At 43.6% G+C, this 27,949-nt stretch overlaps 1 protein-coding gene across 1 annotated transcript in view; it reads left to right on the forward strand.

Moving 5' to 3' along the window:
• Nucleotides 1-962: 962 nt before the first annotated feature.
• Nucleotides 963-27,949, forward strand: part of itprid2 (ITPR interacting domain containing 2) — a 58,239-nt gene continuing 31,252 nt past the window's right edge. The window contains exons 1-7 of the mRNA XM_079519169.1: nucleotides 963-1,102; nucleotides 19,433-19,541; nucleotides 20,330-20,503; nucleotides 20,913-20,984; nucleotides 21,812-21,854; nucleotides 24,953-25,002; nucleotides 25,259-25,312. Coding sequence (XP_079375295.1) covers nucleotides 19,505-19,541; nucleotides 20,330-20,503; nucleotides 20,913-20,984; nucleotides 21,812-21,854; nucleotides 24,953-25,002; nucleotides 25,259-25,312 — 430 coding nt within the window. The 5' untranslated portion in view covers nucleotides 963-1,102; nucleotides 19,433-19,504. The remainder of the gene's footprint in view (nucleotides 1,103-19,432; nucleotides 19,542-20,329; nucleotides 20,504-20,912; nucleotides 20,985-21,811; nucleotides 21,855-24,952; nucleotides 25,003-25,258; nucleotides 25,313-27,949) is intronic.

Here is a 27,949-nt window from a genome sequence, read left to right on the forward strand (position 1 = left end):
AGAGTTTGTACTGTATAAACTAAGCACAAACGTTGAAGACAAAAGTGTGTAAACACAAACAAAACACAAACATTGTGTAAACTCAAACACTGAAGACAAAAGTGAGGAGGACGCAAATTGTGATTGGCCAGAATGATATGATGTATGATGATGATGATGATGTGTGATGATAAGAGCGCCCCTCACTTCACACGGGTGTGATTCTTTTTTGATGAATTGAAAATGTAGCACCCTGATGTAATTGGAAACAACAAGTCTATTTGCTTTTTCTGGTTAGTACAATTTTCAATCAATCAATCAATCAATCAATCAATCAATCAATCAAACTGGGGGTCCTTGGAATTAAAGTGGTTGAGAATCACTGCTAATGAATTGAAAATTGAGTAGTTTCTGTACCTTCAATCTGCATTTTCAATCAATCAATCAATCAATCAATCAATCAATCAATCAATCAATCAATCAATCAATCAATCAATCAATCAATCAATCAATCAATCAAACTGGGGGACCTTGGAATCAAAATGGTTGTGAGAATCACTGCTACAGAGATAGAGCCATAACTCTCTCTTCTGGACAGTAACAATAACTGTATGACACTAGGGGGTGTCACCGTCACGTGTCGCATCCGGCCTGAAGCGTTGCTTAATCACATCCCAGCAGTATTCAAGGATAGTCTAAGAAGGATAAGACGCGAAGACCGTACGGGCGACGCCATGTTGCTTTGGAAGGAAAGAAACATGCGCAGTTGAGACAAAGGAAGCTGAACACGGAAGTGTTGGCTGCATATAGCCCATTGCGCATGTTTCTTTCCTTCCAAAGCAACATGGCGTCGCCCGTACGGTCTTCGCGTCTTATCCTTCTTAGACTATCCTTGGCAGTATTGTGTTTGTGAGTGACGTCCAGTGGCCACGCCCATAAATACGCCCCTCGCCTCGCGCTCCCATTGCTGTATTGTTCCGGAAGCGGAAGGAATGTTGACGTTTTTCTTTTTTTCTCTCGTTGTAAGTAATGTTCCATAACTTCCAAGACAAGTCCATCAAAGTTCCAGTAAAGTTCTTTAACAGGGTCTCTGCTGCTCTGCTGCTGCACGCAACACGCCATGGTAACTAACAGCTATGTTTATTACACCGACACTGCACGAGAGCTCTTATTATTATGGGATATTTGGAATGATGGTATTTTATATTTTTTGTTATGTTTGGAGCTGGTTCGCGTTTGCATCTCTCTCTCTCTCTGCTGTTGCTGCAGTAGTGGTGTGTGTGTGTGTGTTTGTTTGACAAGTGTGACACTTGCTTTATCAAACTAAACGTTAAAGTTAAAGTCGTGTGTGTGTGTGTGTGTGTGTGTGTGTGTGTGTGTGTGAGAGAGAGATTGCTGAATGACAAGAGGTCTGGTATGTTAAATCTGTCAGGAATTTCAGGAAACTGTGTTGTTAAGTTCAGATAATATAGACAGTTAGAGACACACTGACACACAAAACATTGTATATTTATCCTGTGTGTGTGTGTGTGTGTGTGGGTGTGTGGGTGTGGGTGGGTGGGTGCACTGACAGATTTAGAAAGACAGTGACAAAGTACTAATTAGATCAGTGACCCCCAAAATGACCCTCATTAGCCTGCGGGCCCCCATTTGAAAAGATATGCCAGGGACCCCCATAAGAGAAGATTTGCACGGCTCTAGCAGTGATTCTCAACCCATTTAATTTGAAGGACCCCCAGTTTGACATGCATTAGTCTACGGACCCCCCATTTAATGGCATATCTCTGTGACCCCCAATTTATATTGTAAAATCAATGTTAATTTAACTCTGAGAGTGTACAAATGGAACCTTGAATTCCCATGTGTACATTCTCGTAGCTGGGGACCCCCTGGAACTCCCTCAAGGACCCCTGGGGGTCCCCGGACCCCACTTTGGGAACCACTGGTTTTGATGGCCAGGCATGTTGTTTTTAGACTAGACGGATGCTATTATAGGTTTGTATGCTTGTTGTTAGTGTAGCTCTTAATTGTTTTCTCTGCACTCTGTTCTAAGTGACCATCTCTCGGCTGTCGCTTGTTGGGTGAAAGCTTTGTGAATGTTTGCTCGGATCGGCTCTGGATGATAAGAGAGTGAGAGACAGCGTCTGCTAAATGCTTGAATGCTTAAATTGTAAAGTGTAAAGAGAGAGAGAGAGACTGAGAGAGATTATGGCGTGAGAGTGAGAATGGTTGAGTGTTTATGAGGGTTTACACTGTAACCACACCTAGACGCTTAGGCTGTGTGTGTGTGTGTGTGTGTGTGTGTGTGTGTGTGTGTGTGTGTGTGTGTGTGTGTGTGTGTGTGTGTGTGTGTGTGTGTGTGTGTGTGTGTGTGTGTGTGTGTGTGTGTGTGTGTGTGTGTGTGTGTGTGTGTGAGCACGAGCACTGAGCTAACACAGGTGGGTCCAGTCAGATCCATGTGTTTCTAAATCATCATTCTCACAGACAGACAGTACAGTCATAGTACTAATCATAACATACACACCTGTACAGGCAGGGTTGGGCAATATTACTCAGGAGAGTAATATGTTGCTACATTGCATAAAAACCGAACCCGATGACCTTGGGATACATCACTGAGGATACGTCCCAGGTGCATCCATGCAATGTTTTTTGTCATCACTTGAAAACAAGAGTAATATATTATTAGTGCTGCACGATTAATACAAAAAAAGATCGGGTTCAGACACCTATGCGATCTCTCTGGGCGGGAACCCCTTTTGGTGTTTTACCCCCTCAGGCCGGGAACCCATTTTTGGGTTCTGTACAGTATGTACAGTATTCAAAAAATGAAAAACTTTGATGCTGCTATATAAATATTTGAAGTTTTTCAGAAAACTTAGGTCAGGCTTTAGAAGTCCTTTTTAGAATCGGCCTCAGGCCTAAATGGGTTAATAAAAAAAAAGATTGGGATCTCTGATCGCGGTTCAGACATCTATGCCATCTCATTTCTAAATTTGAGCTAGAATCGCAACGGTGGGTGCAGCACTGTCCAATTCACTTTAGTTACTCTTATGTTTTTGCTACAACAGAGAGACTTTAAAAAACAGTTCTACTGCGTACTACGCGTTACCCGCATTATAATCAAATATTCTACGCTGCCGAGATTGTTGTATTACCTTTAGATCATACGCTGAAGTATTTGGGCTTTTGATCGGCGAAAATCCGGCGAAAATAGGTTCCTCCGTTTGTTATTTTCGATCGCACCACCCGCCATCTTGCTAGGCCAAAAGATTCGCCTCCAAGAGGTGTTTGGAGGCGGACAAAACCCCCGTTCACTTGTATTTGCCTCAATTTCCCAGAAGCCCTAGCAGCCCAGCGCATGGGTTGATTTCCGCTTTCGTCATCATAACATGAAGCTCTATCCACCAGCTCCGCAGCAAAGACGGAGTTTCTTTTTAATTATTAAAATACGGCGATTTAAACACATAAAACAAATGTCGGGTATAGCGTATTAAGCAGGGCATATAGTTTGATCAATCAATTTAAAGCCCTCAAAGTGTTTTAAGAGAGAGGATTAAGTCAAGCACTCTTCACGTCTCTAATGTTTAAACTATGCTCCAGGTGTCACATTTTGAATGTAGTAATGTTCAGCAACTACAGACTAAAGACAATACATATTTTCATGGAAAAATATGAGAATGGTGTGAGAATCGTGATCTCAATTCTTGTGGAGGAAAATCAAGATTCACATTTGAGCAAGAATCGTGCAGAACTATATTATGTTGCATACAGTTATAGTATTACTTTTGCCTCACCCGCCCTCACCCGCAATCTGTTTAGCCAGCTCCTTTTAGAACTGAATCCAATTCATTTGAATAATAATAATAGTCATCAATCAGTCAAACTGAATCATAAAATGGTCAACAGTGAACAGTTTGCTATCTTTTGAACTCTTTTTCTGCTGCATATTCCACATTATGTACTGTAGATAATGGATATCCATAGGCCTATAAAATAAAGCAGCAATCTCTCTCTCTCTCTCGCAATGCATGAAACGACATTAAAATAATAGCAGTAATGCAATACAGTGAGGACATGAATAACAAAGATTTTAGAAGGAGTTTGTTCCACACCGTCGGCCCTGTTATGACCTGGCTCTTGGGCCATAACAAAGGAGGAAGACACACGGCTGTTTAAAAGTGCACAAACCAATATTTATTTAAAACATAAACAAACATGAATCAAACAATACTAACATACTAAGGTGGGGTGTGTTAATCAGTAGATCAGTAGTGTAAGTGAGTGGATGTGTGGTGAGTGTAGTGTGGGGTGTTGAATGGTGCAAACAAGTGCTGCTGCTCTCATGGAAGGAGAGAGAGAGTGAGGCCAGCCAACTCCCAGCCCTTTATAGAGCACACTGGGAACACTGGCCAGGTGCTCCCAATGCACTGATTGGCAATTCCTCAGGACCTGTGGGAAGCAAAAGACTAGGCCTACCTAAAACCACACAGGCCCTAGTAGGCCAACTACAGGGGCTGTGACAGCCCGTAGAAGCAGAAAGCTACTTCACTGTATTTTTATTAGGGGGGGGGGGGGTCCTTATATTTTTGGGGGTCCTTGACATGAAAATGTTTGAGAACCGCTGACATAGAAACATGTTTTTTTTCTAAATGGGTTAATATGACATAAGGAGGACAGCTAGAAGGTCCTGGGTTTGATTCCTGCTGGGGGCACTGGGGGGCGTGTTCTCTGCTCCGTGTCATCTGTGCCCATACCCGAGGTGGGGTTGGCGAAAAGGCCTTGGTTTCAGTGTGAAGTTTGCATGTTCTTTGCATGTCCCCGGGCTTAGGGCCTAGGGTAGGTACCCTCACAAAAACATGCAGTAATCCTGGTCTCTAAACTTCCTCCCCCTGGACAGCCATGGGGGGCGGGATCATGTCATAACGAATCTCTGCTGTCGAGAAGAAACCACCTAACTCCAAAATGTTCATTTTTCAGGAAATAAAGAAAACCTTTGTATTTTACTAATAATACTGCCTCTTCAAAGTTGGTGTTGTGACTAATTATATATTATATTGTCAATTACTTGCATGCGAGGGGGAGAGGTGTAGTTGCTTTAGCAGACATTTTGAGGGTCCAATGGGGTTTAGGTTTTGTCCGAAGCACTTAGTTTTTAATACTTTTCATTGGTTCAATATTTTTTTTAACACACAGACGTACTTCTAAAAATCTAAAACTTCAAAAATGTAGTTTCCTCCCGACAGCAATGATATGTGGTCAAATTTGATTGAGAATTTTAGTTTTTTCATGTCGTATGAAAGCAGGGAATCATAGCTTCAAATTGACATTGGTTGTTCAGTTTGACCCACCAGTTTTGGAGATATGGCTTATAGAGTAATGGCTTGCAGAAAACAGCGAGTTGAGAAAACATGCTTGAAAGGTTCACTTCTGTGGTCTCTAACATTACACCTAGCTACATGTTTAAGCATTTTTTCATATGTACATGTCAATTTCAGCTCTGACATTTATTTCAGACATGCTCTAGTATGTGAAGAGTCTACCTGTGCTATTAACTCATTTTGGATTAAAAAAAAAAGAGTATAAAAAAGAGTCACATATATAAGTAAGTTCAGATAACAAAGTCTTGAAGTGAGGGACAACATCTGATTTCCAGAGTCTAGAATTATTTTGTGCTCCACTTTCTTTCTTGGTGTTACATAACGTAAGTCCATTGCTTCCTGGACAGACTATTGACACAGTGGTTATGCATAGTGTCAGCCAGACTATACAATAGTGTGCATATGGATAATATGTTATAGATGCATACACATCTATCAGTGCATGTGAGTCCATTACAATATCAACAATGGACCATCATGACAGCTAATCCTTAGCAGACGTTGTTGTCATGGTTTTGTATTGTGTGTGCGTGTCCAAGAGGGTGTCAGGAGTAAAAAGGCTAATCTTAAAAACACATCCGTCATCACATCTAGGCCTGTCACACAATTATTACATAATCACAATTATTGTTTTGTCGTTTCCATGTTGAAAAATGTCCATACATTTTCAAAAATAGTAGGGATGCACCGAATTGGAAATTCTTGTCCGAAACCGAATACCGAATATAGGAAACAGTTGGCCGAAGCCAATACCGAATATGCATTTTTGGTGGCCGAATATTCGGTGCATCCCTAAAACAATAGCAGATATACAAGCTTACAACACGTCACTTCGTGGCGTGTTGTAAGCGAGGCTAAATCTAACCATCTTCTTCTTAGCCTGGCATGGCCAGACTGATGTCACTGCGTAGATTAATTTCCAAGTGGCGGTTACATTACAAACGTCACAACGTCACAACAAAAAACTCTCACTTTGAATATTGGGCTATGATTGGTCAGTACCTACCTAGGTTCCATCCTGGAGGCAAATCTTTCCGGTGATAAAATGGCCACCAACGTAATCAAAAAAAGTCAACCAAAAAGTCAACCAAAGAACAAGATTCCTATACAGGATCTACTCACTGGTCAACAAAAACACCTTGAAGACCCTAACAAACAGGAGCCCTCGTACAAGGTTTCTTTGACTATGCATGCACCTCCTGGTACCACAGCACCTCTAAGGCCCTTAAAACAAGGCTCCAGACTTCCCAAAACAAACTGGTCAGGCTACTACTTGGCCTCACTCCCCGAACCCACCTCACCCCTGCCCACTTTGACAGGCTGGAATGGCTTAGGGTTGAGTACAGCATCTTGCAATGGGTCTGGTCCACAAGTTTTGCTACACCACCAAGATACCCATGTACCTGTCCAGATTCGGCACAAACAAGGGACTAAATTAATTTCGCTCCTATGCCACCAAAATGTGGAACGCCCTACCAACAGTCATTAAGACATGCGAATCCCTTGACTCTTCAAAACCGCTCTCAAAGGGCACCTACGGACGTCTGCAATTCGAAACTGGCCCCCATAAAATCTGAATCCCCCACCCACCCCTTTTCCCCCTCACTGTATATGTTTCATTTCCCTTTTTACCTCCTCTATGATGATTTCCTGTTTTGACTATACTGTATAGTTGTGTATATTCGTACGTCTCTTAATGTTTTGATGAATTGGAAATGGTGGGCCCTATTGTAAACAAGTGTAATGCTTTATGGTGTCGCCCACTCACAGTTAACAGTTTTTGTATTGAGTTGTACTTGAAATGTACTGTAATTCTGCAAATCAATCAATCAAACCCACAACTCTGGGTTGAGCGAAACTTTATTCAAACTGAGGAGTGCCAGACCAATATCTGCCAGGGCATTTTTTCCTGTGGCAGATTCGGCTGGTTTCCATCTTCTGTGTGTGTGTGTGTGTGTGTGTGTGTGTGTGTGTGTTGGGGTCAGATTTTGGGAACGTGGGACAGGAAATGTATTTGGTTTGAAGAGAGTGGTTGAATCATAAACAGACTAATACATACTACCATATTACTGTCTGTCTAATGGCACTGTACTCCACTGCAGGAACTGTGTTGTAGGCTTGTAGCACAACACGGTATTATCAAACAATCAAAATAATGCTTAAAACTCTAAAATGCCTCTTTTATTAATCATTTGAATCCCTTGCATTGCATATTTACATGTTGATTTCAGCTCTGACCCTTATTTCAGACATGCTCTAGTAAGTATGTGAAGAGTCTGCCTGTGCTATTAACTCATTTTGGATAAAACAAAACAAAAAATAATCTCCTCTGGTGAAAAGCTGGAGCAAATCTAGTCACAGATAAGAGGAGGTGCAATTGTGTGAATAAATGGACCTGGTCTAAGCTCACTGAATATAAAAGACACTCAACGTACATTTTACCACATTTTGTATTCGACAAATATTGTGGGAAATAAAGATCCTGCCGATTTGCTACAAAGTGTTCTTGTGTTGATATTGCATATAGGTCCTACTTATCTTTCTGGTAGATAAGTACAATCTACAAGGTGGTTTAATCACTTTGAACTTAAGACGTATTCACAATAAGTTCAAAGTGATTACCCTTGAGTGATGATGAGCCTCTATTCACATGCACCTCCTCTTACAAATAATGAGATGATGATGAGATGATGGATTAGCAATCTCAATTTTTGTGCAGCACTAGTTGGCTGTCCAATTCTTTTTATTTTTTTGCTACAAGAGAGAGACTTTATGAGAGGTTTAAGTCAAGCACTTTGATTTCGTCTGTTTAAAGCCAGAGTAGGTGGCTCCGTACAGGACTGAGGTGCCACATTTTGAGTGTAGTAATGTTCAGCAACTACAGACTAAAGGAAAAAAGAGAATCGCGTGAGAATCGTGATCTCAATTCCTGTGGAGGAAAATCGAGATTCCCATTTGAACAAGAATCGCACAGCATTGGGGGCACGGTGGCACAGTTGGTAGTGCTGTCGCCTCACAGCTAGAAGGTCCTGGGTTTGATTCCCGCTCGGGACGATGTGGGTGCTGGCGGCGTGTTTCCTCTTCCGCGTCATCAGTGCCCATACCCGAGGCGGGGTTGGCGAAAGGGCCTTTCTGTGTGGAGTTTGCATGTTCTCCCCGTGTCCCCTAGGGTAGGTGCCCTCACAAAAAACATGCAGTAATCCTGGTCTCTAAACTGCCAGCCGGGGCGCCTGATGGAGGGGAAAGGAACTGGTTGGAATAACGTGTTCCTTCCACGCGCTACGTCCAACCAGGGAAACACCCCCCTGTCAGGTGTAAAGGAGCAACTTGGACACTGAGGCATGAAGGAAGCATGAGTTCAAGTTCGTTTCTCTCCCCATGTGTAGAGCCCAGGATCACATTAGATAATTGACACAGGGGTGAAAAATGGTTTACAAAATTGTGGGATAAAAATTATTAAAGAAAAAAAAAAGAATCGCACATCACTAGTTGGCCCGTAGCATTTGCCCTAGCCCCTTAGATAGCACTTTATGTAGACTTAGATAGCATTTTAAACAGACTTCTAGCATGTTACGTAGACAGCACTAGAATTGCATTTTATGTAGTCATAGCACTTTATAGTACATATATATAGTATAGTATGTATAGTTTATATAGTTTCATGATATAGATACTCCACTGTTAGGTTCTATAGCTTACGCATGTTTCATGATAAATACTTAATACTTATATATCTGATGTATGCCATGCTTTTTATTATTTTATTATTTTTTTATTGCTTAATGTAAATCGCTCTGGATTAAGAGCGTCTGCTAAATGCCTAAATTGTTGTAGATCAGCTATTTGTGGCAAAGTGATTTGGTAGAGAGTGAAAGAAAAAAAGACTATCAAGTATGTTCTTTACATGTCAGTTTTACCAATTCTAGAGCTGTGGTTCCCAAACTTTTTCATGTCAAGGACCCCCAAAATGACACTAATTAGCCTGCGGACCCCCATTTAAAATTATATGCCAAGGCCCCATATAAGAGAAGATGTTTACGGCTCTAGCAGTGATTTTCAACCATTTTCATTTCAAGGGCCTTCGGTTTGACCTGAATTAGGCTACGGATCCCCTATTTAATGGCATTTCTATCTCTGAGAACCCAATTTATATTGTAAAATCAATGTTAATTTAACTGGAACCAAATGGATTTGGTTCCATTTGTACTCTCTCAGAGTTACAAACCCATAAGGGTCCATTTGGTTACCAACTATCATTTAGCTGGGAACCGCCTGGAACTGTCAAGGACCCCTAGGGGTCCCCGGACCCCACTTTGGGAACCACTGTTCTAAAGGATTTAAGTGACATGGAGCTCGCTGAGCTCGGTCAAAGGTGAATTGATCCCAGTGTGTGACAGAGGATAATTTATGATGAATTAAATCTCTGCGATATGATTATTGTGAGCGCTTTTATTTTTGTTTTTTTTATCACTATGATAAACAAACGATAATTAGGTGATTATGTAAGAATATTGTGACAGGCCTAAAATCTGCGACAGCGGTGGCAACACAGTCAGTGGTCAACTTACATCCTGTATGGTCACCATGGCAACACTGCGTACGTACGCAGCCCCGCCATGTACCAACACACAGTAAGACTATCAGCACACACACACATGCACACGCGCACATACACACACGCGCACACGCACACACACACCATGTACCAACACACGCACACACACACACCATGTACCAACACACACACACACACACACACACACACACACACACACACACACACACACACACACACACACACACACACACACACACACACACACACACACACACACACACACACCATGTACCAACACACACACACACACACCATGTACCAACACACACACACACACCATGTACCAACACACAGTAAGACAATCAGCGCTATCGTAATGGTTAATCATTGCCGATGTTGCTATAGCGACGAGCAGGAATACACAAGGCTCAGCCTGACCGGAACACTACATCTATCTTATCTATAAATTAGGGATGCACCGAAAGGGAAATTCTTGGCCGAAACCGAATATAGGAAACAGTTGGCCGAATATCCGAATATGATTAATATTACACATCTTTTTTCCTACCATTGCTGTCATGGCCGTACCTGAAAGCTACCTGATTATGGCAAAAACAGGGCCCCTGCCCAGGGTCCCTATATGGAGCTGGCCTGTTCTGACATCACAACACTCCAATATTTGGGCATGCCTGACACAGAACTCCATAAACTGGCCTGTTCTGACATCACAACGCTCCATATTTGGGCATGCTTGACACAGAACTCCATATATAGTGTGTGTGTGCATGCAGTAATCCATTCCATCCAATCCACGTAACTCGAGAACTGTTCGCCCCACCGACTTCAAATTTGACACACGCGTTCCACCCCACAACGGGGGGTGCAGTGCCCGGTGTCGAGTTGGTCGTACCCACGATTGTCCAGAACCGCCCCAAAAAATACTCTGCCCGTGATGTGGACAGGGCCCTTGCCGCACACTGGCCTGCAGGGCTGCACACTGGCCTGCACACTGGCCTGCACACTGGCCTGCACACTGGCCTGCACACTGGCCTGTACACTGGCCTGTACACTGGCCTGCACACTGGCCTGCACACTGGCCTGCTCACTGGCCTGCTCACTGGCCTGCACACTGGCCTGCTCACTGGCCTGCACACTGGCCTGCTCACTGGCCTGCTCACTGGCCTGCACACTGGCCTGCACACTGGCCTGCACACTGGCCTGCTCACTGGCCTGCACACTGGCCTGCACACTGGCCTGCACACTGGCCTGCTCACTGGCCTGCTCACTGGCCTGCACACTGGCCTGCACACTGGCCTGCTCACTGGCCTGCACACTGGCCTGCTCACTGGCCTGCTCACTGGCCTACACACTGGCCTACACACTGGCCTGCTCACTGGCCTGCTCACTGGCCTGCTCACTGGCCTGCTCACTGGCCTGCTCACTGGCCTGCTCACTGGCCTGCACACTGGCCTGCTCACTGGCCTGCTCACTGGCCTGCACACTGGCCTACACACTGGCCTGCACACTGGCCTGCTCACTGGCCTGCACACTGGCCTGCTCACTGGCCTCCTCACTGGCCTCCTCACTGGCCTGCACACTGGCCTGCACACTGGCCTGCTGACTGGCCTCCTCACTGGCCTGCACACTGGCCTGTACACTGGCCTCCTCACTGGCCTCCTCACTGGCCTCCTCACTGGCCTGTACACTGGCCTGCAGGGCTACACACTGGCCTGCTCACTGGCCTCCTCACTGGCCTCCTCACTGGCCTCCTCACTGGCCTGCACACTGGCCTGCTCACTTGCCTGCACACTGGCCTGCTCACTGGCCTGCACACTGGCCTGCACACTGGCCTGCACACTGGCCTGCACACTGGCCTGCTCACTGGCCTGCACACTGGCCTGCACACTGGCCTGCACACTGGCCTGCTCACTGGCCTGCACACTGGCCTGCACACTGGCCTGCACACTGGCCTGCACACTGGCCTGCACACTGGCCTGCTCACTGGCCTGCTCACTGGCCTGCTCACTGGCCTGCACACTGGCCTCCTCACTGGCCTCCTCACTGGCCTCCTCACTGGCCTGCAGGGTGTGGCATCCTCCCTGGCCCCACAACTCCTTTTTATGTCACTGCAATGAAATTAATGAAATTATTATAAACAAAATATTGTTTGATATTATTATTTTTTATCATTGTTTGTGTGTTGCATCATGGTTGTCTTAGTTTGTTTGAGTTTTGAATGTTTAATGGGCCGTAGGCTAGTCTGTCACGGAGTTCCAGTAACTGTTTATCAATGTCTTAAATCAGCCTTAGTTTTATTACATGTTCTGGCTTGGCCCCAGGCCAAACTTACTTGTTCCTTTTTTTGTTTTCATTTCTTAAACAGACTGACCGTATCAAGCCAAACTTTGCCTGCGTGCTTTATTGTACTAAGTTATATTATATACTTTATTATTATGTCGATTTAATGAGCAGGTTATGGCATTTAAAATTCCTGGGCGGCTTTGTGTTCCCAGTGTGTGCCCCTCCCGTACTGTACTGTACTGTACTGTACTGTACTGTACTTGCGTAATGGACATAGTGTTCTGCTGCATTAACGATCAACATCCTTTAACCCATTTACACCTGAGACCAGATTCTACAAATGTCTTCTAAATCCTGACAGTTTTCTGAAAAACCCATGTTTACATTTCAAACGAAAGCACAGGTCAATACAAAAACTGTTACTGTGGACGACACCATGATAAAGCACTAAGACTTGTTTACAGGGTCCACCATTTTCAATTAATCAGAACATGTAGAGATGTACAAATATACACTTCTATAACAAAAAACAGGAAATCATCATATGAATTATGAAGAAAGTAAAAAGGGAAAAACATATACAGTAAGGGGAAAAGGGGTGGGGGGGGACTCAGACTTTATTTACGGGGGCCAGTTTGGAACTGCAGCTGCCCATAGAACCGTGTGAGCTAGGCATAGAGGACATGCCTCCTGGAAGAGAGTTTTGCAGTCAACATACGTTTATAATAATGATAATAATAATAACATTATATTATTATTATTATTATTATTATTATTGGGAGTATTAGTGGGTGTATTTTTGTCTGCTTTCAGGCTAGACTGATAGACTGATAAAAAAAAAACATTGTTTACTGGTGCCAGTCAACTGCTCCCATATACAATAGCATTGTGTGTGACTGTGTGTGTGTGTGACTGTGTGTGCGTGCGTATGTACGTATGTACGTACGTGCGTGCGTGCGTGCGTGCGTGCGTGCGTGCGTGCGTGCGTGCGTGCGTGCGACCGTGCGTGCGTGCGACCGTGCTTGCGTGCGCCTTCATGGTCTGGTAGGTAGTACGGTAAAGGTTAGAGTTGATTCTGTCTGAGGTGGTTTGGCACATAAACAAACACAGTGAGAAGTGAACTAACATTGACCTTTCTACAATAAGACGTTGCTTTGTCTGAAATGGAACAGAAAACACGCTTTCCCACTAAATGCCCTACTCGTATTCAGTTTGTAGTTAGGGCTGTCACCTTTACTGATTTAAGTTATTCAGTTTGTAGTTAGTGCTGTCACCATTACTGATTTAACTTGACCATTATTGTCACACAAATAATTTGCGATTTGTTTGTTTTGCGTTTAACATTGGGAACGTTACTATTTGTATTTCTGTTTGCCTTTTAGGCTTCGTAATCACAAATTGCACGGGGCAGATACATAATTTGAATACATTTTGCGGTTATGTAATAATTATGGCAGGCCTAACCAATGCCACTTTTACACTGTCCGGATGCCATAGATCAGTGCTTCCCAAACCTTTTCATGTCAAGGACCCCCAAATTGACACTAATCAGCCCGCGGACCCCCATTTGAAAAGATATGCCAGGGACCCCCATAAGAGAAGATTTTTACGGCTCTAGCAGTGATTCTCAACCCCTTTTAATTTCAAGGACCCCCAGTTTGACATGAATTTGTCTATAAATTAAAAAAATATATATATATAATAATATATTTGAATTTACGTCATATTTAGCGGAATTTTGACCTAATTTCTCTGTTCATTGTCAATGGCAAATATTGAGACGTGTGGGGACTAAAGCTGTATATAGGATAGGAGGGCCCTCAAACACATTATTTGATAACTTTTCATCGTGCTCCTAAAATAATTTGTGTGCTACTAGATTTTTCAACTTAGTCGCACACGTGCTACTTGGAAAAATGCTAAGCGTCGAGCGGACCCCCATTTAATGTCATTTCTATCTCTGACACCACAATTTATATAGTAAAATCAATGTAAATTTTACTCCGAGTGTACAAATGGAACCATATGGACCTGTTAGGGTCTATTTGGTTCCATTTGTACACTCTCTTAGTTACAGACCCATAAGGGTCCATTTGGTTCCAAACTATCATTTAGCTGGGGACCCCCTGGAACTCCCTCAAGGACCCCCTGGGGGTCCCCGGACCACTGCCATAGAGCACTGAGTATTGGTGGATACAAATAACCCTCCAATATTGGAGATAATGTAGTCGACCACGGAAGTACTGTCGTCACAATGATAAGGAGGGTCAGTGACTCAGTTATTAATACAGTGCTGGCTGATCTCATGCACAATTTCCAGCCCAACCGCAGTCCAGAAAACCACTAACTCGATCCACCAAAGAAACCAGACCCAAGATTCAGGCCTTTATTGCAGTGAAAATGATTTGTCATTTGATATGACTGTTGCAACCGCTACGACTGACTGCAGGCCGCAAGCAAAGTAGGAACAACTTGGAAGCTTCAGAAACACTAGTAAGAACATGTAAATGTATATTTAACAGTATTAGGCCATTATTATTAGGTGGTACATGGTAGACAACGAACCCCACACCTCCTCTCTCTTTCTCTACTCTCTTCTCTCTGTCCCGAACACACACACACACACACACACACACACACACGCACGCAATACTTTAAATAGGACCGCTTGGGCAGTACAGTAGCCACATTGCCATTTCGGTTCTCATTGTTCTGTTTTAGTAAACAAACACTGACGACCAAAAATAAAGCACAGAAAAATTCAGACAAATCAGACGATCAGACAAAGTTCATGCATGTGTCTTAGTTTGTACTCTATACCGTGTCATGACACTAAGTGTAGGGGTTGGATCCTTTAGCATTTTAACAATTCTGGTTCAGACAAAAATGTAAAAAGAACCACCGTTCATCCGCTGAAAAAACTTAGTGAGGTGCTGGAGCCACAAAGGGAACATGAGAAAAATAAAGGGAAGCTCCGCACACTTCGGTCTACTGACCTGGTTCATAAATTGGGATGGAAATGATCCATTAAGTCATTAATTGATAATTGATAAGTTTTGATTTACTTATCGATCAATTAACCGGTTATTAGATAAGAACATTTTTATTTTTAAATCTGTAACTCTTATTTTCCCTCTATGTCTAACAGAAAAATCCACTTTGCTCATATACAGAAAGAATACAAAAGGAATATTATATTCCTTAATCAAATATTTATTTGACCATTTTCGATACAGGGCCAGGCAATGGCATGTCATCTTCGTTTGAGGAATACAATTAAATGAAAAGTGCACTGTCTAGTCTGTCACATCACATGCAAAAGCAGAGACATTTCTGTGACTACCAAGGTGAAGGGGACCTTTTTTACCAGCCCACATGCATGCGTTCCTCGGCCGCGTGCACGCACAGAAAACCGCCCAATGACGGAACCGCAGAATGTTCTATTAATTATTAACTGTGAAGTTTAATGGATTAGTTTCTTAACAGCGATTAATCGATTAACGTTTAACTATTAACATCCCTTGATTCCCTATTCATAAACGATTCCCTTTTGAGTCTTAACTCTTAACGGTACGATTCCTCAATGTTCCCCTTTAATGATTCATAGTTACAGGGGGTTACTTCCAATTTCAATGTTCCAAATGAACCCTCCCTTACGTCTGTAACTCTGAGAGTTATGGTGGTCTATTATTAAACACTTCCACTGAACCACTGCTAGTGTAATTGTATAGCAGACATGAGTTCCCCACACCAGCTCTGACAGTGTGATAAACCAGACATGAGTTCCCCACACCAGCTCTGACAGTGTGATAAACCAGTTCCCCACACCAGCTCTGACAGTGTGATAAACCAGAAACGGGTTCCCCACACCAGCTCTGACAGTGTGATAAACCAGTTCCCCACACCAGCTCTGACAGTGTGATAAACCAGAAACGGGTTCCCCACACCAGCTCTGACAGTGTGATAAACCAGTTCCCCACACCAGCTCTGACAGTGTGATAAACCAGACATGAGTTCCCCACACCAGCTCTGACAGTGTGATAAACCAGTTCCCCACACCAGCTCTGACAGTGTGATAAACCAGAAACGGGTTCCCCACACCAGCTCTGACAGTGTGATAAACCAGAAACGGGTTCCCCACACCAGCTCTGACAGTGTGATAAACCAGCTCTGACAGTGTGATAAACCAGCTCTGACAGTGTGATAAACCAGAAACGGGTTCCCCACACCAGCTCTGACAGTGTGATAAACCAGACATGAGTTCCCCACACCAGCTCTGACAGTGTGATAAACCAGTTCCCCACACCAGCTCTGACAGTGTGATAAACCAGAAACGGGTTCCCCACACCAGCTCTGACAGTGTGATAAACCAGAAACGGGTTCCTCACACCAGCTCTGACAGTGTGATAAACCAGCTCTGACAGTGTGATAAACCAGCTCTGACAGTGTGATAAACCAGAAACGGGTTCCTCACACCAGCTCTGACAGTGTGATAAACACCAGCTCTGACAGTGTGATAAACCAGAAACGGGTTCCCCACACCAGCTCTGACAGTGTGATAAACCAGAAACGGGTTCCTCACACCAGCTCTGACAGTGTGATAAACCAGAAACGGGTTCCCCACACCAGCTCTGACAGTGTGATAAACCAGAAACGGGTTCCTCACACCAGCTCTGACAGTGTGATAAACCAGCTCTGACAGTGTGATAAACCAGAAACGGGTTCCTCACACCAGCTCTGACAGTGTGATAAACCAGAAACGGGTTCCCCACACCAGCTCTGACGGTGTGATAAACACCAGCTCTGACAGTGTGATAAACCAGAAACGGGTTCCCCACACCAGCTCTGACAGTGTGATAAACCAGAAACGGGTTCCTCACACCAGCTCTGACAGTGTGATAAACAAGAAACGGGTTCCCCACACCAGCTCTGACAGTGTGATAAACCAGAAACACCAGCTCTGACAGTGTGATAAACCAGAAACACCAGCTCTGACAGTGTGATAAACCAGAAACGGGTTCCCCACACCAGCTCTGACAGTGTGATAAACCAGAAACACCAGCTCTGACAGTGTGATAAACCAGAAACGGGTTCCCCACACCAGCTCTGACAGTGTGATAAACCAGAAACGGGTTCCTCACACCAGCTCTGACAGTGTGATAAACCAGCTCTGACAGTGTGATAAACCAGCTCTGACAGTGTGATAAACCAGCTCTGACAGTGTGATAAACCAGCTCTGACAGTGTGATAAACCCTTCCCCACACCAGCTCTGACAGTGTGATAAACCCTTCCTCACACCAGCTCTGACAGTGTGATAAACCAGAAACACCAGCTCTGACAGTGTGATAAACCAGAAACACCAGCTCTGACAGTGTGATAACCCACACCAGCTCTGACAGTGTGATAAACCAGCTCTGACAGTGTGATAACCCACACCAGCTCTGACAGTGTGATAAACCCTTCCCCACACCAGCTCTGACAGTGTGATAAACCCTTCCCCACACCAGCTCTGACAGTGTGATAAACCAGCTCTGACAGTGTGATAACCCACACCAGCTCTGACAGTGTGATAAACCCTTCCCCACACCAGCTCTGACAGTGTGATAAACCCTTCCCCACACCAGCTCTGACAGTGTGATAAACCAGCTCTGACAGTGTGATAACCCACACCAGCTCTGACAGTGTGATAAACCCTTCCCCACACCAGCTCTGACAGTGTGATAAACCCTTCCCCACACCAGCTCTGACAGTGTGATAAACCAGAAACGGTTCTGAAATCCTGATAACAGTAACAACGCTGCTCTACAATTGGGACCTGTCTTCTACATCCTGACAGTTTTCTGAAAAAGCTATGTTTCTATGTCAGTCGTTCTTCGGTTTTTCAAAAATAGCAGACCTACAAGCTTGTAGCGCGCCACTCGGTGGCGCGCTATGAGCTTGTAGATCTGCTATTTTTCAATAGCTAAAGCATAACATAATGCTAACACCAAAAGGGGTTCCCGCCCAAAATGGGTTAAGTGAGAAGCCATTTCAGTGTCCCTTGTTCTTCCATCAGTTGCTTATTCATTTTCAACAGGGACCTGTTAACAGTACTAGTATAGGGAATACTAGTAGGGATATATCTATTATTGTACATGTGTGTTTTGTGTCACATACACACTGTGTTCTGGTAATGTCAGGTCTCCCGTGGCAATAATCTTAACAGCACTATGTACTATCATGACTCAGTGATGTATTTTATCCTCTCTTTCCCCCATATGTCTCTCCCCATCAATCTCTCTCTCCTCCTCCCTCTCTCGTCTCTCCCCATCAATCTCTCTCTCCTCCCTCTCTCTCTCTCTCTCTCTCTCTCTCTCCCCATCAATCTCTCTCTCCTCCTCCCTCTCTCGTCTCTCCCCATCAATCTCACCCATCTCTCTCCTATCTCTCCTCCTCCCCTCTCTCTCTCTCTCTCTCTCTCTCTCTCTCTCTCTCTCTCTCTCTCTCTCTCTCCCTCTCTTGCTTGCTCTGTGTGTTTCTCATATCGCTCCTCCTCCAGACAGGAAGTAGTTGTAATCTTTATTCCAAACACTTGTTTCCTGATTCACACGTTCCCAGTCAGCTCCCCTGCCGCCACCCCCCCCCCCCCCCCTCTCTCTCTCTCTCTCTCTCTCTCCCTCTAAATATAGTTTCAGTGTTGTTTATTGGGTTTCATAAGACATGATTCTATTTTGGGGTTCAGTTATGCTCTCCATGTATTGCTCTTTGTTCCCCCCTCAGGGAGCGTTTTAAAATAGCCTCAACGACCATCTATTGTTGGACACACTGCTGTCCTGGGAACGTTTAGCATAGCTACGACTAGGGTTGTCACAATTATTACATGATCAACTAATAGCAATTATTTTGTCATAAACATCCTGATCGTGTCCATGCTGAAAAATGTACAAGCTTACGTTGTAGATCAAGATGTAGTTGATCTACAAGCTTACAATGCATCACTTTGTGACACGTAGATAAAAATGTAGTTGATCTACAAGCTTACAACACGTCACAAAGTGACAAAGTTTTAGATATATTTTTGAAAAATGGTCGAAAATGTATGGACATTTATTTATCAACGTGGAAACGATTAATTAATTAATTGTGCGAAAACAATTCCGATTATTGCAAATAATTGAGATGAAGTACTTATCGGACGGGCCTACTGACGACCTCACCTCGTCTCGTCCTCAGGTGTGTGACTCCATGCTACTACGAAGCAGTCTGTCAGTTTGCTGACAAAGAGACAGACAGACAGAGAGACACATGGAGGAGACTCTGACTGGAGGTGTTGGAATACAAGGTATATATTTATACAGTACACATCGTCTCTAACCAGCTCAGTGCCCTTGTGGTTAGAGTGTCCGCCCTGAGACTGGGAGGTCGGGGTTCGATCCCCGGCCGGGCCATACCAAAGACCATAAAAATGGTACCCAGTGCCTCCCTGCTTGGCACTCAATCAGCATCAAGGCAGGGTAAGTCCCTGCGACATACTAGCGTCATGTCCAGTGGGTGTACTTGTACATCAAGCTGCCTCACGCTACAGAAACAGGAGATAGACTCCTGCCCTATTGGGCCTGTTACTTTTTTTTACATATCATCTGTCGGGTGGAAATCTGTTACTTTTCACGATTAAAATTAAAAAAAGTGGAAAAGTAGCAGATCTACAAGCTCAAAACGCATCGCTTCGTGCCGCTTTTCAAGCTTGTAGATCTGCTACTCCTGTGTGACGCTGTAGTATGATCAAGTAGGGTGTTAATTTACTAAAAAAACACAAAGTTATAGAATAGAATATGGAAATAAGAGGTGTCTGACCGTCAGCAACGATATATTGTGTTTTCTAATTCATGTCACGATATTCTGTTAACCACTTGAACCCCAGCATCCATCCATCTACAACCGCTTATCCATAGTCGGGTCGCAGGGGCAACAGCTAGAGAGCTCCAGACTTCCCTCTCCAGAGCAACATTAGTATAACTTCATCCTGGGGGATCCCGAGGCATTTCAAGGGCAGATATAATCCCGGGCCGAGCTTGTGGAACGGGCTATTTTTTTTGGCTCTGATTGGGCCTTGCTCTTCTTGACTTGCAGGTCGCGAGTGGGTGGAGCCTGCCGGGGGGGTCAGTGGGCGGGACCGCCAGGGGGACTGGAGGGAAGCCTGCCAGAAGCGGAAGGCCTGGGCTCGGAGCAGAGACTCTCTGTGGGCGTCCGAGACCCCCGACGCCCCCGAGCCCACAACCCCCCACGCAACCTCTGAGGACCCTGGTAGGTTCTGTCACGATGACAATTTTTAAGTTGATGGTTAATTGTAAAACAATTAATTTGAGATTAACGATTTAATTTGTTGTTGTTTTTTTATTTATTTTTGCATTGAATATTCGAATGTTACAATTTGTATTTCTGTTTGCCTTTTAGGCTTCGTATTATCACAAGTTCACAAAATAAATCACTGACATATTTAATAGTCTTTATTGTCTTTATATTACTTTATATACTATTTTTTTATTTACAAAATAGCGGAAATAGTTGATCCAGCTTGTAGGTCTGCTATTTCTGCTATTTTTGACAAATAATGTATGGACATTTCTCAATGTGGAAATGATTGACGATTATGCAAAAATAATTGCGATTAACTCAAATAATTGCGATTATTATTATGACATAATTGTGACAGGCGTAGACCCTGGTGACCCTGAAGCCCAGCCCAGGACCCATGCACCCTCTGAGGACCCTGCTGCTGACCCTGGTGAGACTCTACCACTGGTTCTCAAACTCGTAGCATTCGGGGGCAACCGCTTTTGTCTAGAATCGCATGGCTAGTGATTCAGAGGCTGGAGCCAGGCTACACCAATTTACAATTACAAGTTACAATTTAGGCATTTAGCAGACGCTCTTAATCCAGAGCGATTTACAGTAAGCATGAACTAAAAACATGGTAATGCATCAAATGCATAAAAACATAGTCATCATGAATCATACGTAAGCTTAAGAACCTAACAGTCTATCTAATGAAACTATAAGTGTATACAATATAGAGTGTTATGTCTACATAAAGTGCTATTTAAGTTACATAATTTGAGCCTATGCATACGTCTGTAGGAGGTCGAGGCTAGGGCAAGTACTACGGCAAGTGCTCACCCTCAGGCTACAGTCACACATAGGCCCCATACACACATTTGAGGCAACAATTGTGTTCGATGCCTGTGTTCTGCCCATCAAACTAAAAAGTTTTTGGTCAAACCATGTGACTCCCATTGGAAATGCATTGAGGCGGCCATCAAACACAGACAGAACAGAACACGGACAAAACACGTGTTCTGTATGGCCCCATACACAGTTACACACGTACAGAACGCATGCTCTGTGTTTTTGGGGGCCTGAGTGTGAGTGCAGTCTCAGAGTTCTTGGTTCTCAAACACTTTTAATTGAATCGTCAGCCAACGAAAGGTGCATACATCTAATGCTTACACACAGCACCTTGTGGTCGAATAGGAGAACTGCAGAGTACCATCTACCAAATGGAAGGGACTGATGTATTTCAAGCATGTCTGTCTCTCTCTCTCTCTCTCTCAGGTCGTGTCCCCAATAAGATCGCCAGCTGGTTGAATGAATGCAGGTAACATGAATATCTTTCAGGTTTTTTTCAAAGATAGCAGATACATGTATACTATGTGTAGATCATATAAAATAGGACGAGAGTAGCTAAACTGATTTTGATAGATTAATTTATAGTAATACATTTAGCTGGGGATCGCCTGGGGGTCCTCGGACCCCACTTTGAGAACCACTAATACTACGATATACTATATATATATATATATATATATATATATATCCATATTAGTATTAGTCAGCACATACCGTACATTATACAGATACCAGCCTCAATTACATGATATATTGTGTTTTGTCGGTGTGTGTGTGTGTGTGTGTGTGTGTGTGTGTGTGTGTGTGTGTGTGTGTGTGTGTGTGTGTGTGTGTGTGTGTGTGTGTGTGTGTGTGTGTGTGTGTGTGTGTGTGTGTGTGTGTGTGTGTGTGTGTGTGTGTGTGTGTGTGTGTGTGTGTGTGCGCACCTGTGTGTGTGCATGCAGTGCGTATGTGCGTGCGTGCTCATGGAGTTTGCCCTGTAGATAAGGCCGGTGGTGGTGGTGTTTGTATACCAGGTTAGCTTCAGTCAGCACTGCTCGACCGACCACGTTGGCCTGTCGTGTATATAGTGCCTTACACCAGCCACCTCCGCCTCCTCCATATGGCATTCATTTAGCCTAGCGCTATAGCCTACGATAACGTTACTCACGGTCCATCTAACGTCGACCTGTACGTTAGCCTAGCGTCGACATGTTGTATACCATGTTGTCGGTTCCAGTGTTGGTTTAATGCTGGTCCTGGTGTTACATAGCGCCGTTTATCGCTCAGGTGTATCTACTCTGTTGTTTCATAGTCAGACAGGTGAGTCAGCAACATGCACACACTTCACACCGGTCATTACTGTTGCTACATTAGATATTGTTTTACTAGTTGTTAAGCCATTAATCCTAAATCCTGACCTAAGTTATCTGAAAAAACTTTAAAAAACATTAATTCAAAAATGATGTATGTTGCTATATGCTGTACTTAGCAACAACTAGCCCAAAAGGGGTTCGCGGATTGAAAGGTAAAAACCCCCAAAGAGGTTTCCGTCCTAAATGGGTTAATATGAGTATTCTAACTAGATAATACTATTACTGTACTATTTTTTTTTATATGATTGGTTACTATACTAGTTACTCATATTATACTAGTTAATATGAGTATACTAGACGTATTATTTGTTATACTAGTTGAATGAGTAGTTTATAAATCATATGACATTTACATTGTTGTACTATTTATTACTGTACTTGTTATTGTTGTACTTGGTTCCATTCAAATGATTTTTACACAGAAAGATATACTACTCTGACTATTAGATAATATAGGCCAGGGTATGCACGTTACATCATCGTCATACCCAGAAGTTATGTGTGAACGCCTACTGAGTGGAAATAACATGACACCCATACATCCAAACAGAAAAGTCCTATCTGATTGACAGCCCATACATCCAAACAGAAAGGTCCTATATGATTGACAGCCCATACATCCAAACAGAAAGGTCCTATATGATTGACAGCCCATACATCCAAACAGAAAAGTCCTATCTGATTGACAGCCCATACATCCAAACAGAAAAGTCCTATCTGATGGACAACCCATACATCCAAACAGAAAAGTCCTATCTGATGGACAACCCATACATCCAAACAGAAAAGTCATATCTGATTGACAGCCCATACATCCAAACAGAAAAGTCCTATCTGATTGACAGCCCATACATCCAAACAGAAAAGTCATATCTGATTGACAGCCCATACATCCAAACAGAAAAGTCCTATCTGATTGACAGCCCATACATCCAAACAGAAAAGTCATATCTGATTGACAGGCCATATATCCAAACAGAAAAGTCCTATATGATTGACAGCCCATACATCCAAACAGAAAAGTCCTATCTGATTGACAGTCCATACATCCAAACAGAAAAGTCCTATCTGATTGACAGCCCATACATCCAAACAGAAAAGTCCTATATGATTGACAGCCCATACATCCAAACAGAAAGGTCCTATCTGATTGACAGCCCATATACATCTAAATAGAAAAGTCCTATCTGATTGACAGCCCATACATCCAAACAGAAAAGTCTTATCTGATTGACAGCCCATACATCCAAACAGAAAAGTCATATCTGATTGACAGGCCATACATCCAAACAGAAAAGTCCTATATGATTGACAGCCCATACATCCAAACAGAAAAGTCCTATCTGATTGACAGCCCATACATCCAAACAGAAAAGTCCTATCTGATTGACAGCCCATACATCCAAACAGAAAAGTCCTATCTGATTGACAGCCCATACATCCAAACAGAAAAGTCATATCTGATTGACAGGCCATATATCCAAACAGAAAAGTCCTATATGATTGACAGCCCATACATCCAAACAGAAAAGTCCTATCTGATTGACAGCCCATACATCCAAACAGAAAAGTCCTATCTGATTGACAGCCCATACATCCAAACAGAAAAGTCCTATATGATTGACAGCCCATACATCCAAACAGAAAGGTCCTATCTGATTGACAGCCCATATACATCTAAATAGAAAAGTCCTATCTGATTGACAGCCCATACATCCAAACAGAAAAGTCTTATCTGATTGACAGCCCATACATCCAAACAGAAAAGTCATATCTGATTGACAGGCCATACATCCAAACAGAAAAGTCCTATATGATTGACAGCCCATACATTCAAACAGAAAAGTCCTATCTGATTGACAGCCCATACATTCAAACAGAAAAGTCCTATCTGATTGACAGCCCATACATCCAAACAGAAAAGTCCTATCTGATTGACAGCCCATATACATCCAAACAGAAAAGTCATATCTGATTGACAGCCCATACATCCAAATAGAAAAGTCCTATCTGATTGACAGCCCATACATCCAAACAGAAAAGTCCTATCTGATTGACAGCCCATACATCCAAACAGAAAAGTCCTATCTGATTGCATTAAATGACACTAGCAATCACTTTATGCATGCGCATACCCTTTATAGGCTGAGACATTTTTAATGTGAACTAACTGATCTCTCTCTGTCTGTCTGTCTGTCTGTCCGTCCATCAGGACTCCTCTAGGTGCGTCTCTAGACGACCAGCACATTTGTCCTCCTAAAGGTGAGGTGTGTGTGTGTGTGTGTGTGTGTGTGTGTGTGTGTGTGTGTGTGTGTGTGTGTGTGTGTGTGTGTGTGTGTGTGTGTGTGTGTGTGTGTGTGTGTGTGTGTGTGTGTGTGTGTGTGTGTGTGTGTGTGTGTGTGTGTGTGTGTGTGTGTGTGTGTGTGTGTGTGTGTGTGTGTGTGTGTGTGTGTGTGTGTGTGTGTGGAATATATAGACATACAGTACAAATGAACGTGTTCTGTGTGTGTGTCAACAGGATTGGTGAGGAACGCTTGTAGCTTCGAAGATGACCTGTCATTGGGAGCTGAAGGTTAGTGCACACACACACACGTTTCAATGTCTTTATTTGTGCCCTCGATAAATACATTATCGAGGAGGACAAATATGTTTCTTCTGATGTCCCACGCTCCAAACAACATGTGTCTGAATCCAAACAAGCCCTAAACGTACAGAATGTAAGCAACACATGCGCACACACGCGCACAAAACACACACACACACACACACACACACACACACACACACACACACACACACACACACACACACACACACACACACACACACACACAGAGAGATGCAGTCATGCGTGTGTCAAGACTGTTCTTATGGGATTATGTTTACATTCCCCACAAACAAGACAGGACATGAACACACACACCCATACGTGTGTGTGTGTGTGTGTGCGTGCGTGCGTGCGTGCGCACACGCGTGTGTGATGCATTTGCTCAATAGACTCTAATGAGTTTAGACTGTACAAGTGTGTTGGAATGTAACTGTGAAATTGAGAAATGAAAGGAGGAGGAGGAGGTAGGATAGAAAGGAGGAAAAGGGGAGTAGAAAAAAGAGGCAAAGATGGACACAATCAGTTACTGTAGGTATGAGGAGGAGAGGAGTGTAAATACAGGACGTAGGAGGCAGACGAGGACTAGAAGGATATAGGAGATAGGAGAGGAGAAGAGAGGTAGGATGATACCGGGGTTTTTTTCTTATTAAAGTTGGTCCATTACTTTTCTTTATGTAAAGCGATGTTGTGCGCTATATAAATCTGAGCTATTAGTGCGTTTAATAAATAGGCTTATACGTATTAAAGGGGTTATTTCAATAGGCCTATCTCACAGCCCGCTTTCCACGCCCACTTCCGGTAAATAGTGGTGTCTTTAACATTAGCATTTACACGTTTTTTTCTCTGGAGAATCTAAGTACATTTTCTAATGTAAAAATGTGACAGACCAATATTATTATGAAGCAAACAAGATGGTAAATCAGCTCGAACAGATAGAACAAACCTTACCTTGAGAAAACAAAAGTTGTAGACTTCTTAAATTACCTCTGTTAACATGTAGCGTCTATGGAGTGACGTCACGCTATCACCACTAACCCCGAAAGGGGGCGTATTAAGGGGGGCAGGGAAATTCTGTGAGATAGGCTTATCGGCGATCACTCGCGAGCGTATGCAGCACGTGCGTGCGACATAGCCCCCCGATAGCAATGCAGTAGACCAGTGGTTCCCAAAGTGGGGTCCGGGGAACCCTAGGTGTCCTTGAGAGAGTTCCAGGGCGTCCCCAGCTAAATGATAATTAGGAACCAAATGGACCTTTATCGGTACAAATGGAACCATTTGGTTCCATTTGTACACTCTCAGAGTTAAATTAACATTGATTTTACAATATAAATTGGGGTCTCAGAGATAGAAATGCCATCATATGGGGGTCCGTAGACTAATGCATGTCAAACTGGGTGTCCTTGAAATTAAACGGGTTGAGAATCACTGCTAGAGCCGTAAAAACCTTCTCTTATGGGGATACGTCCCTGCCGTATCTCTTCAAATGGGGGTGCGCGGGTTAATAAGTGTCAATGTGGGGCTCCTTGACATGAAGAGGTTTGGGAACCCCTGCATTGACACTGTTAGATGAATGAGTGAGGTGGAGCAGCGCCACACCTACCATCAGCTACCCAAGCCGTACGCTACTCCACTCAGAATGCTGAGTTGGCGCCGGTGCCTGTCTGGGATAAACGCAGAACCTTTTGCTCAAAGGTCAGGTCGGCATCCCGGGGCAACAGTCCTATTGTGTTATTGCGAGGAGCTCATGTGTGTGTCCCGATGTACAGTTTGTACACGCACAGGAACACGTTGGGAAATGATGTCACGATTTTCACGTCTCACTCACAACAAAGAAAAGGATTCATGTAAAAAATGTAATCCACAAATTTGCCCTTCAACCACTTTTCAACCCGGCGTCCATTTGCATGGTCAAATAGGGCATGTATCCCCCAAGGGGAAATACATAAAGGGTAAATGGTGCATTTTTATATATTAGTGCCTTTATCCAAAGTGCTCTACAATGTGCACTACATTATTCACACACTGTTGACAGGACACCAATGCAAGGCAACAACCTGCTCAGTTAGCAGCAGTTAGGGCTTAAGTGTCTTCTTCCTCAAGGACACTTTGACAATTTAATAACTCATGGATCAGTGGAAACCGGAAACCGGGAACCTTACGATCTCCAAGCGGTCGGCCGCTCTACCTCCTGAGCTACTGCTGCCCACATACAACGTACAACACATTTATAATGCTAAAGGTTGAAGGTTATAGCTAGGCGTGTATTTGATAGGGTTACGGACGGTTAATGTATGGGTTAAGGTTGTTAGGCTAGGGTTAAGGTTAAGTAGCTGTCAAATTGTTATCTCTTGCTGAATGTGAATGTTTAAACATACTCTCTCTGTCTCTGTGTCTCTCTCTAAATAACATCAGCTCTAGCTCAGAACTAAATCATTCTCATGCTTGTTGTGGATGGAATGTCGCTGAGCTGTTTCAGCTTGCTGGGTCTTCTCAATGGGCCTTCAGACTAACGAGTGTCTATTACGCTCCATTCATCCGTCCATTAGTTCTATTGGATTCTATTCATCTCGAGTGCCTTCTGTCAGCAGCCTGTCAGACGTG

Source organism: Electrona antarctica (genome assembly GCF_951216825.1).
Source record: "Electrona antarctica genome assembly, chromosome: 13".
Classification (NCBI taxonomy): domain Eukaryota; kingdom Metazoa; phylum Chordata; class Actinopteri; order Myctophiformes; family Myctophidae; genus Electrona; species Electrona antarctica.